This window comes from Phocoena sinus, chromosome 1 (assembly GCF_008692025.1).
Source record: "Phocoena sinus isolate mPhoSin1 chromosome 1, mPhoSin1.pri, whole genome shotgun sequence".
NCBI lineage: Eukaryota > Metazoa > Chordata > Mammalia > Artiodactyla > Phocoenidae > Phocoena > Phocoena sinus.
The window spans coordinates 96833838-96846041 of NC_045763.1; the positions used below are offsets into that span (position 1 = coordinate 96833838).

Sequence of the window (12204 nt, forward strand, 5' to 3'; positions counted from 1 at the left end):
AATTCCAGCACAACGACAGTCTAAGTCAGAGTTGCAGGGGGAGGGAGCCCCCTTGGTCCAAGACAGTTATTTTATTCTCTAATGCTCAAAACCAGAAAGAATGTTTAATTCATTTCTTCTAGCAATACTCATTTTATTGAGTACCTCCTATGCGTCCCATCACATTGCAGGGCCCAAAGGATACAAAGGAGCAAACACCTACATCAGCAACTAACTACCTTCAAGATGTGATAGGTGGGAATAAAACTGTGCTGTGGAGGATAGAGGAGTCACACAATTTAGACCTTTTGTAACTTTCATTTACTTATGCACTTACTAAATTCAGTAACAATTTATTGGGCCAACTTGTGGTTAAGGGTGCAAAGAAGAAAGACCCAGCTCTTACCCTCAGCTAGATTATAGTCTAGCATGTGAGTTTGGAAAACTACAGCCCGTGGGCCCTGTTGGCTCACTGCCTATTTCTGTAAACAAAGTTTTATTGGAATACAGCCCACCTGTTTATGTATTGTCTACACATATTGTCTGAATTGGCTGCTTTGTGCTACAGTGGGAGCCATGAGCAGTATAACAGAGACTATGTGGCCCTCCTAAGATATTTGTTTTCTGACCCTTTCTATCAGGTGAGATAGACAAACTAAATTTTATAGTAGTATGATAAATTCTATAATATAGAGAAGTAGAGGAAACTCTGAGATGGCACCTCACTCAGACAGAAAAAACTTCCTGGAAAAGTTGACACTTGAAGAGGGTCTTTGGGAGAATAAAAGATAAGTGAGCGGTTACGAAGGGGTATGTGGAAGACAGATATTCCTGGTAGTAGGAACAAATAGAAGGAACTTAACAGGCATAATAATTATAATATATAATTATATAGTAGTGAATATATAATAATTATAGGCAATACTTATTGAACTTTTATTAGTTATGTGCTGAGCACCATGTGTATGTTTCATTCAATTCTCATCTCTTTCAATACTATTATTAGTTTTTTAAAAGAGGAAGCAAAGATAAAAAGAGGTTAAGGAAGTTTACCCAAGGAAGGCCTTAAAGCTAGTAAGTGTTAAAACCAAGGTCATACCCATGTCTCTTGAGTCTAAAGCCCATTCATTGTACTTAATCATTTTATCTTACTGGTTTCTGAATAATATCACCTACTTAGAGAATGCCCATAAACAGGTTTTTCTAAGGAGGTGGGGCATGTGAAATGGAGTTGTGGGACGTGAGGCTGGGAAGTATCTTGAAGACAGGTTGTAAAGAGCCTCCGTCCCCATAACAAAATGTTTACCCTTCTGTGTACACTGGGGAGCCATTGGTCATTCTTCAGCAGGGAACTGACCTATCAGATTGGCATTTTAGAAAAGTAACTGGCCATAATTTTGAGGGTAGATAGGAGCAGGGAAAGACTAGTAGCAGGGAACTAGGTAGAAGAATGACATTTATAAGGACAATGATATGTATGGTAGAGAAAAGGTGTTTTTGAGTTAAAGAGACAGGTTCACATCTTAACCAGACCACTTTGGGAGTAAATCATTTAACTTCAGTTGAACTGAACTCTATTAAAAATGTGATCATATGCCTACTTCCTGGAGTTGTTATAAAGTATAAATGACATGATATACTCAGTAAGCCCTAGCTATTATTATTTTAGGTGGAGAAACAGCAAAAGCTACTGTTCCAACCAAAAGGAACCAAAATAATAAACGCATGGGCTATCTCATTAGACTACTCAGGGTCCAGTCATAGCTCTTCCACTATTGACTTTACAGTGTTAGTAAACTGTCTGTAAGCCTCATTTTCCTCACCTGTAAAATGGGAATGGTAAATAAGTTATGTAACTCATAGGAGTTTTGTGAGGGTTAGGTTTAGATCATTTATGTAAAGTTACTTAGCACAATACCTGGCACATAAAAGGTTCTCAGTATATGCTAGCTATTTGTGTTGTTACTCAGAGAAAAGAAAGATAATTTCTAGTTGAGAGAGAATCTAGAACCTAGGATATAAAGGCATTTATGTAGTTAAGAATTCTGGCTCCCGTCCTCCTTCCAAATGAATGTTAAAAAAAATCACCCAATACGTGAAAGCCTAAAGGGACAATTAGGGGTTGAAGTAGATTCATATTACATGCTGAAGAATGTCAGAAACAATGTGTCATGGTGAAAGGAGGATGGGCCATGGAGTCAGATATGGGTTCTGTTCCTGGCTTAGCCATAATTACCCAGCTTAGCCATGATCTTGACATACTGCATCTCTCACTTGCTACCAAAAAGACAGCTGCATCCCTGGGAGAACAACACACGCTCTGGAGTGGGCTGCCTGTGTTCAGTCCCAAGCTCCACCATTTATTAGCTGTGTGTCTTTGGTAAGTTACTTCACTTCTCTCCGCCTCAGTGTCCTCACCTGTAAAATAGTGATGATAATAGAACCCACCTCATAAGAGTTAATAGTGTTAAAATTAAACGAGGGAAGACATGGTAATGCTTAGGACAAAATCTGGTATGCAGTAAACACTCAAGTACTTTATATATACTAATTAAAGGTCTGTCTTTCAGAGTTCTTATGGCAGTTAACTTGAACTGTCCAGCAAGTACTTGTACACATAGGCTCTCCATAAATAGTGGGTATTCATCAGAGAAGCTAATGTGTTAGTGTTAGATCCATTATGTAAGATAAACTAGTAGCACAGGATGAAACCAGAATCATTTACCTAGAGCACAGAAGAGGCACAAGAACCACGGTTCCAAAAGGGAACCTATGAGATTGAAGAGAACAGGGCAACAAGTGATAGAGACTTGGGGAGGACTGTTTGCAGTAATCCATTTTAAGTCTAGTGGATACAGCCTGGCCAGCTCAGGGCTGCTTACAGAACCCTGCATGTACGTCCTTGCTTGCCTTTGGGACATTTAATTTCTGACAAGTAGTCTGCTTTCATTTCTACTTTTATTCCTCTGTGATTTATCTTTCATCTCTGACTGCTTTTAAGCTTTTCTCTTTATCTCTGGTTTTTAGCAGTTTGCTTATGATGTGCCTTGGCGTGTTTTTCTTTGTGTTTATTCTGCTTAGGGTTCATTGAGCTTTTCTTGAATCTGTGGGTTTAAAATTTTCATCAAAATTGGAAATTCTGCAGCCATTATTTTTCTCCACTCCTTCTGGTACCCCGGACTTACAAATTGTAGCTCCTGCATCCCTGAGCTCTGACCTGAGTCCTCCACTGACAGAGACCACCTAGCTGTATCTGGGTCCTCCCTCCCTGTGCTGTAGGCTGGGAGGGTCCAGAAGGAGATGGCTTTAGGCAGCAAGCTGAGGCAGTTTGTCTGGCTTTTCTTTCTTTCTTTCCCTTATCTCAGGGCCAGTCCCATGCTGCCTGTTGTCCAGTGTGTGAAAACTGTTGTTTCATATAGTCTATCCAGTTTTCTAGTTATTTGAAGCAGGAGCGAAAGTCTGGTTCCTGTCACTCCATCACTGCCCGAAGCAGAACCATTTTAGGGCATCTAAAAGCCTATGTGCGGTGGTGCTCACCAAGGTTCCTTCAAATTCTGGTTATCTGCAGCTGTGAAAGAGTGTTCACTGGTATTCTGTTGAGGATGTTCCTATTTCTTCTTTAGAATGAATCTGTAAGAACAGAAGTCTCTGAGCAATCAACTGAGAATTCCAATTCAGTCCTGGTGGAGTAGTAACTACTACCTTACTTCCATTTTTTAGAATTTCCCCTTAAAATTCCATTAAGGGCAGAGACCAGTCATGGTGGTTGCTTCTGGTCTTACTGATCTCTGGCATACTCAGAGTGAAATGTCAGGTAGTAGTCCCTGGCATCTTGACAAATGAGGAGATAGGCGCCTGGTGATAACTTTAAGCAGTAATACCCTCCCACCATGCAATACCACTTTAGCTTTCCTCCTAATCACTCAGGAGGGGTCAGTGAAAGGGTAGAATGATCCTCATCCCAAAATAAATCCAGCTCCCTCAAAAAGACACTGTGTTTACAGGCTCATAGAAAACCTTTATCAGGGGAGTTCGGGGTTTTTTTTTGGTTTGGTTTGGTGTTTTTTTTGTTTGTTTGGTTGGTTGGGTTTTTTTTGCCGTGCTGCAAGGCTTGCAGGATATTAGTTCCACAACCAGGGATTGAAATTGAACCCGCGCCCTTGGCAGTGAAAGCGCGGAGTCCTAACCACTGGAGTGCCAGGAAATTCCCAGTTTGGATGTTTTGAGCACTACCTGCCCTGGACTCCTTACATGGTGCCCTGCAATAAACGCTGCACTTTCCTTCAGCACCAGAAAAACAAAATCAAAAACCTTATCCTCCCAGACCAAGAAACAATAGACGGAACATGTGTTCATTCCATTATAACGTAAGGCCAAGGTACCAGGTGAATCAACAATAGAAAAAAAAAAAAACCTGTTGATGAGGTCTTTACTTAATTTAAGTATTTCTAAGTACTTTATTCACAAAGCTTGCAAATTTTAAGTCTTTTAGTATTCTCCATATTTCATTAATAGAGGTCAGTTAGTACCTGGCATATTAGGGCAAAGGCTAAGCTGCCATAATAAAGAGACCCAAAAATAAAATGGCCAGCCTGGAGGGACAGCTTTGCCCCAGAAATGATTCACTGGTGCAGGTACCTCCATTTTGTCCTTTACAGTCCTCCTTACCTGTGTTATCAAAATTGCTACCAGTCCCTTTAAAGCAAGTGAGGCAGAAGTTGGCATATCTCCGTTCACGTTCCCTGGGGGTGAAACTTAGTCACAAGGCCACACCTGTAGACAAAGGAGTTCAGGAAATGTGGTCTCTAATCAAGCAGGCTGTCCCTAGCTAAAACCATAGAAAAGGGGAGAGTAGATGTGGGAGGACAGCCAGCAGTCTGACAAACCATGCTCGTGAAGAAACAAAGCCCTCTTCAAGATCATTTTCCCTTTTAATCTGCATTAGCATAGATATAATTTACAATACTGACCACCTATAAAGACATTTGCATTTGACTAAAATAATTTTTGCGCTTCCTTGTTATGTACGTTAAGACGCCACAATACTAATGCAACTAAAAACTATCATCCATTAAGTCAGCGCAAGACCTGAACTGCTAGAGTCAATATATGCTCCTGGATTTACATATAAACATGTTTGCCACAGTGTGTTGATAGTTAAGAATTTGGAAACATTACTAGATTACTGTGGGAATAAGTATGAGGTGATCAGGGACTAGACTAATCCCAGTGTATCAATTATAAACATTCAATACTTCAAGTACTTTCTCTCTGTGATATCAAATATAAACCTTGCGGATATCAAATCAAGTAGAAAATGCCTAATGCACTATCTCTTTGGGGACAAAATTAAGTGGAACAATCTCAAACACTACAGCTCACAAGTTTGAAGTTTTGTTTTGTTTTTTCCCTACTTTTAGGGTGGGGTCTGGAGCTTATGAACAAGTTGTGATCAAACGCTAGAAATCAAGCTGGTGAACTGAAGCTTCCCTAGGGGTTTAAGATGTGGTCAGTTGAGCTGTCAAGGCACTTTATTCAAGCACTTATGAGAAAGTGAACCTATTAAAAAAAAATGCAGCATGTTCATCTATCAAGAGGAAAGCCAACACTGATTTCTTCTCTGAAGGTGCCCACCACTCTCCTTTCTCACCCACCCACAGGGAACATCGGAATGGTAGTATCAGGGCAGTGTGCCGCGTGTGCTTACAGGTACACAGCTTCTGTGGTCACTGCACATAATAATGAAAAGCCGCCTTTTTTTTTTTCAAAACATCCAGTGGGGAAAACAGCGCTATACATCTGAGTATAATTTTAATGTTGAAGTGTAAAACGTGTGATAGAAGTGCTTGACTGATTTGGGCTCTTTTTAATTTTATGTTTGAGAGACAATAAGTGAAAATAATTTAAACTCTATAAACTTTGCCAAGAATAGATATAATTCCTGTGAAGGAAATCTTCCATATTATACTATCACGGTATTGTACTAAGTTCATTCACTCTTTTTGATGCAATATTTGATATAAAATGTGGGTGTTCGTGATTTGGGAAGGTGTTATACTACATTTTAAACATGTAAAATGCTTAATTCTAAATGTATTAGTCATAAATTGAATAACAAATGTGAGTTATTTAAGTCTGAGATACGTGAATGGTATAATGCTACTATTATGCAGTATGTATCATTACTTGTTAATATTAGATGAGCTACAGAATTCCCACTAGCACTATATGAGAGACCGAAGTTTAAGACTCCATATTGTTAGGCTACCATAAGACACCCTAATGTAAGAGCTCTGTTAACAGAATAATATCTGATGGTTTCAGGAGTCAAAATTTAGAACAACAGGAGGAAAATTGTGATATGGTCAGAAACAGAGCTGCCTTTTCTCTGTAAGTTCAGGCTTACATGAAACTGAAAATTATTCCAAGGAGGTAGTGGATAAAGGACAGGGGACAGCCACTTGACATCACTGACATGGACCCATGGTTTTCTGTTTTCTTCTTTACTGTATCAGAAATTAGTTATTTTGAGGCAAGAATAGAATATAACATACATCAAATAGAGCTTTTAAAATAAGAATATCTGATCTGGATCCAGTTAAATAGCACAGCAGATAAACCTTAAGAGTTTTTCTGGTCTTACATGACAGTGTCTGTATGGAAAGATCTTAATTTTCTTGGAATCACTCAGTCACTGAAGAAAAATATTGATTCTGTAGAACCAGTCATTCCCAGTCCTTTCTTTCAAAACCATGTCCAAGAAATGTGCTGTGTTAGAATTACTTTGGTCTAATATTTCCATGTTGGCAAAGTCAGAGGGAAAAATATATTATTTTTTTTAATTTATTTTTAATATCCAGATTTAGAGGTTTGAAAATTTTTGAATAGTTCATGTTAGGGTTTTTTTTTTAATATTTCAAGGATTGGGTATTCCAAATTAATTCAGTACTACTTTTATAAATAGATTGTGATATTTTTTTAAAGAGATAACACCCCGTTTTAGAATATCTTGAATGTTGAAAGATAGGATTTTCTGACTCATTAGTCATGCTTTTTTATTTTTTAAGATTTGTTTTGAAGAAAAAAAATTGACCTGAACATTTTAGTCTAACCAAGGAAAATATTACCTTAATGGTAAAGACATGCCGTCTGCTTATAAACAGGTGAATTGATCCATTCGTTATATATCATGGGAAGAAAAAAACAAAGAAAGTTTTTAATAGAGATGTGAAGATATTGTTTAGAGAAATATTTATTATGACGTCTTAAAAACATATTTTTCTATTTTCAAAGTATTATTTCTAGGCTATGTTTTTTATTGGCACTTCTGCAGATGATATTGCAGTTTTGAAAGTGATAATAAAAACTAGATTGTAAGTTAGGTTCAGTGAGGACATTTTTCAGATATGTAAAAGATGCTGTGATTAGGGCACTGCCCACATCTTACTCATCCTTGGCTGCCCTTGGCCCAATACCTTTATACAAGACTGGCTCTTGGTATTTAAGATGATGTAGCATTATTTTTTAAGAACAAAATGTGGAGAGATTTTGAAAATCGTGCCTTTACAATTTGAGCAGCCACCAGATACATCTTGCTTAAGGTACTAGTAAGTATAACATATGTTTAGATAAGTAGAAACATTAGGAAGAAAAAAGATGACAGTGTCCGCTTTCTTCAGTGAAAGTCTGGATTTATTTTATTCTATTTTGTGTTCTATCATAATACTTTGCAATCAGATTTCATTACAGTCCTTGAAAATATTTGTTAAAGGACCTAAGTGTCTTACTTTCTAGTTTTTCTTAGAGTATATACTAGTAATATCTTAACCATATAGCTATTGAAAAAAATCTGCTTATTAAATACCAAGTCTACTTTTGGTTCCATTTTGAGTTTCAAAAATAAATCTGAAAAATTAAATCTTAATAAATTTTCAACTTTTAAATATTAAATATTTTATTTTTTTTAATATTAAAGTCGAATTTTAAATCACCTAGTCCTGGAGAATTTGCCGATATATAACATTTTCTTTTTCTAATCTTACCCTAGAGAAAAAGATTGATGGTATTTTTAAAGCTAAGTATTTCTGATCAGATAATGAAGTGTCTTAAATACCTTGTTTGGGGGAAACACAGAGACCCAGTCAGGAGCCCACTTCCTGTGACTTGTGCTGGTGACCAAGACTAGAGAGGATGTGAAGGGTAGCAGAGGGCAGAGAAGGCCCTGGGCCATTAGTTTACACTCTGATGGTTGACTCCCCCTTTGCGATGGTGGTGGTGAAGGCTTCTGTATACAGACAACTAATTTGGACTGGTACTTATAATCTGAGAAAGTCTTGGCCAAGAATCCTAAAGTCCACCAACCCATTTCAGCAAAATACTATCAGAGTAATGATGTCCTAACTAGATTCTTCTGTATATATGCTTTTTGGTTTTTTAAATGGAAACCATGAGCCACAGAGGTCCACCACTTAGCCCATTTGTTGCTAGAAGGGAAAAAAAATCTCCTACTAGCCTCCAGTCACCCACACATTCAGGTATCAATGAGTTTTAATATATTAAAACATCCAGAAGTATTTTTAGAATTTAAGATTTCCATGCTAACTAGACTACCTTACAAGTTCAAGCTGATGGTATTATTAAATACTTCATTGAAGTTCTCTGAAGTTTTAGGCTTCCATTATATATGACAATGCTCTAAAAGATACTGGGCTTATATGACAGGGTTGCATTTTATTTTAACAGACCTTTAACTGGGGCAGTTCAGAAATTATGCTTGGTCAGTTCTCTTGGATGGTATGTCATGTTAATGTAACCTAGTACTGTAGTTGAAATTGTGTTGTGCCATTACCCATGTGTTGGCTTAGGTACTGTACATAGTCTTAATAGCTGAGATGTTAAAGAAGATGAAGTCTAAAAATACAAAGGATGAAACATGCCTATATTAACCTGTTTTAAGACTGCTTTAGATATAAAGGCCTTATTCCCTTATATATGTGACTTTTCAGAAGATAGTATATACACAGTATATTTTAAATGGTCATGTGGGTGGTCTCTAGCTACTCTCCATATAACAAAACTGGCAAATTTTTTTATTTACGTGGACAACAAACTCCACATTTACAAATGTTTATGTTCATCTTATGCATATAACAATGAATTCTCTTGCTGATATTCATTGACCAAATCCCACATACAGGAAGACATTTACAGTATATTCAGTTTGTTTTTTTGGAAATACATCTTACTTGGGGGATCACCTTCCTCTTAGACATTTATTTGGTCCTCTGGAAATTGATACAGTTGTGGGTAATCATGTAAATGTTTACGAAAAATTTTTTATTGAAGTGATTCCATTTGTATTCTAATCTCTAATACATGGAGAATGACCTTCATATTTATATATTTCTTTATTTTAACCTCCCAGCTATTAATCCAGGAAATTTTTTCCTTTTCTTTGCCAAAACTTTTTATTGTAAAATATTTGAGTAATGTAAAGGTGAATCTTATACATGTTCAATAAAAATCATATCTTTAACTTTAGAATGTTGTTTATACTTTAAATTTTCAGTTAAGGGGCTTCCCTGGTGGTGCAGTGGTTGGGAGTCCACCTGCCGATGTGGGGAACACGGGTTCATGCCCCGGTCCGGGAGGATCCCACATGCCGCGGAGCAGCTGGGCCCGTGAGCCATGGCTGCTGAGCCTGCGCATCCGGAGCCTGTGCTCCGCAACGGGAGAGGCCACAACAGTGAGAGGCCCACATACCGAAAAAGAAAAAAATTCAGTTAAGATTCTGTCAGAAATCTGTCCGTTGCTTGCCAAGGAAAGAAAACCGAAGGGAAAAGACCAGCATGTAACTCCTCCCTGAGGGCTTCCCTTTATTTATGACCAGGTAGTATAGCCAGTTTACAGGCTTGAACGCCTCCAGTGAAAGACTTTTCTCTGAGACCTGAGGCAGCCCCTGCCATCCTGTGGGCATGGACTTTGGAGTAAGACAGACCTGAGTCTGAATTCAAACTCATCTCTGAACCTGTTTTCTAATCTAAGATGATGATAATACCACCAACTCTTTTGGGTTGTGATGAAGAACACAAAAGCTAACGTAAGGAATATGCCATAGGCACTCAGTGTTTGATCAAGCCAAAAATTTGTCTTTGTGTAGCATCTACATACATACCTTAATTCTAGTGTTAGACATATGGAAGATGGTCAATAAATGTGGCACTATTAGAGGTTAAAATCATGACTTAAATGATATTCATAATCACCACACCCTTGTACAGACTGCTTTTCCTTTTGACTAGAATGTCCTCACAGAGCGGAAAAACAATGCCAACAAATTCTCTCTGCTGATATTCAAATTACAGCAGCAACTTCAAGTTAATAAAGAACTATGGTTCAATATGAGTTTGAACCTGATCTTTCTATGTAGATTGTCATGATTTCCCTGGACAGTACAGATTAAGAAAGGTTACATAAGTTAAGGAGAAAGTACCCCACTTGCTGGCAGAAGCAGGGTGGGGTTATGGCCACTCTAGGGGAAACCCTCAAACCTCCTCCCCAGTACACAGGATTGTACGGGATCATCTGGGACAACTTTGTGCCGATCACAGCAGAACCTAGCAGGAGCCTCTGATCTGTCCCCTCAGACTTTTCAGTATAGTTGATGTACAATATTACGTAAGTTACAGGTGTACAACATAGTGATTCACAGTTTTTAAAGCTTATACTCCATTTATAGTTATAAAATATTGGCTATATTCCCTATGTTGTACAGTATATCCTTGTAGTTTACTTTATACTTAATAGTTTGTACATTTTAATCCCCTACCCCTGTCTTGCCCCTCCCCCTTCCTCTCCCCTCTGGTAACCACTAGTCTGTTCTCTGTAAGTTTGTTTCTTTGTTATATTCACTAGTTTATTTTTTAGATTCCACATATAAGTCATATCATACAGTATTTGTCTTTCTCTGTCTGACTTACTTCACTTAGCATGATACCCTCCAAGTCGATCCATGTTGTTGCAAATGGCAAGATTTCATTTTTTATGGCTGAGTAGTATTCCATTGTGTGTGTGTGTGTGTGTGTGTGTGTGTGTGTGTGTGTGTGTGTGTGTATATATATATATATATATATATATATATATATATATATATACCATGTCTTTTTTATCCATTCATCTGTTGATGGGCACTTGGGCTGCTTCCATATCTTGGCAACTGTAAATAATGCTGCTTTGAACATTGGGGTGCATTTATCTTTTCAAATTAGTGTTTTCATTTTTTTCATATATATATATATATATATATATATATATATATATATATATATACCCAAGAGTGGAATTGCTGGGTCGTATGGTAGTCCTATTTTTAGTTTTTTGAGAAACTGTCATACTGTTTCCCACTGTGGCTGCACTAATTTACATTCCCACCAATAGTGTACGAGGGTTCCCTTTTATACATTCCCTCCAGTATTTGTTATTTGTGTTCTTGATGATAGCCATTCTGACAAGTGTGAGGTGGTATCTCATTGTGGTTTTGATTTGCATTTCTCTGATGATTACCAACGTTGAGCACCTTTTCATGTGCCTCTTGGCCATCTGTATATCTTCTTTGGAAAAACATCTATTCAGGTCTTCTGTCCATTTTTTAATCAGGTTGTTTGGGGTTTTTTTGATGTTGAGTTTTATGAGCTCTTTATATACGTTGGATATTAACCCCTTATCAGTCATATCATTTGCAAATATTTTCTCCCATTCGTAGGTTGTCCTTTCATTGATGGTTTCCTCTGCTGTGCATAAGCTTTTACATTTGATTAGGTCCCATTTGTTTATTTTTGCTTTTATTTCTATTGCCTTGGTAGACTGACCTAAGAAAACATTGCTAAGATTTATGTCAGAGAATGTTTTACCTATGTTCTCTTCTAGGAGTTTTATGGCATCGTTTCTTATATTTAGATCCTTAAACCATTTTGAGTTTATCTTTGTACATGGTGTGAGGGAGTTCTAATTTCATTGATTGATAGATAAGCTGTCCAGCTTTCACACCACCACTTGTTGAAGAGACTGTCTTTTCTCCATCATATATTCTTACCTCCTTTGTCATAGGTTAATTGAGCATAGGTGTGTGGGTTTATCTCTGGACTCTATTCTGTTCCCTTAATCTGTTTGTGTGTTTTCATGCCAATATCACACTATTTTGATTACTGTAGCTTTGTAGTATAGTCT

The 12204-nt window shown here is 37.5% G+C and overlaps 1 protein-coding gene across 2 annotated transcripts in view; it reads left to right on the forward strand.

The window, feature by feature from the left end:
- FAM102B (family with sequence similarity 102 member B) overlaps positions 1–9519 on the forward strand; it is a 108412-nt gene extending 98893 nt beyond the window's left edge. For both annotated transcript variants that reach the window (XM_032609196.1, XM_032609203.1), the window contains exon 11: positions 5400–9519. In XM_032609196.1, the coding sequence (XP_032465087.1) occupies positions 5400–5442 (43 nt within the window). In that variant the 3' untranslated portion in view covers positions 5443–9519. The remainder of the gene's footprint in view (positions 1–5399) is intronic.
- Positions 9520–12204: the final 2685 nt, after the last annotated feature.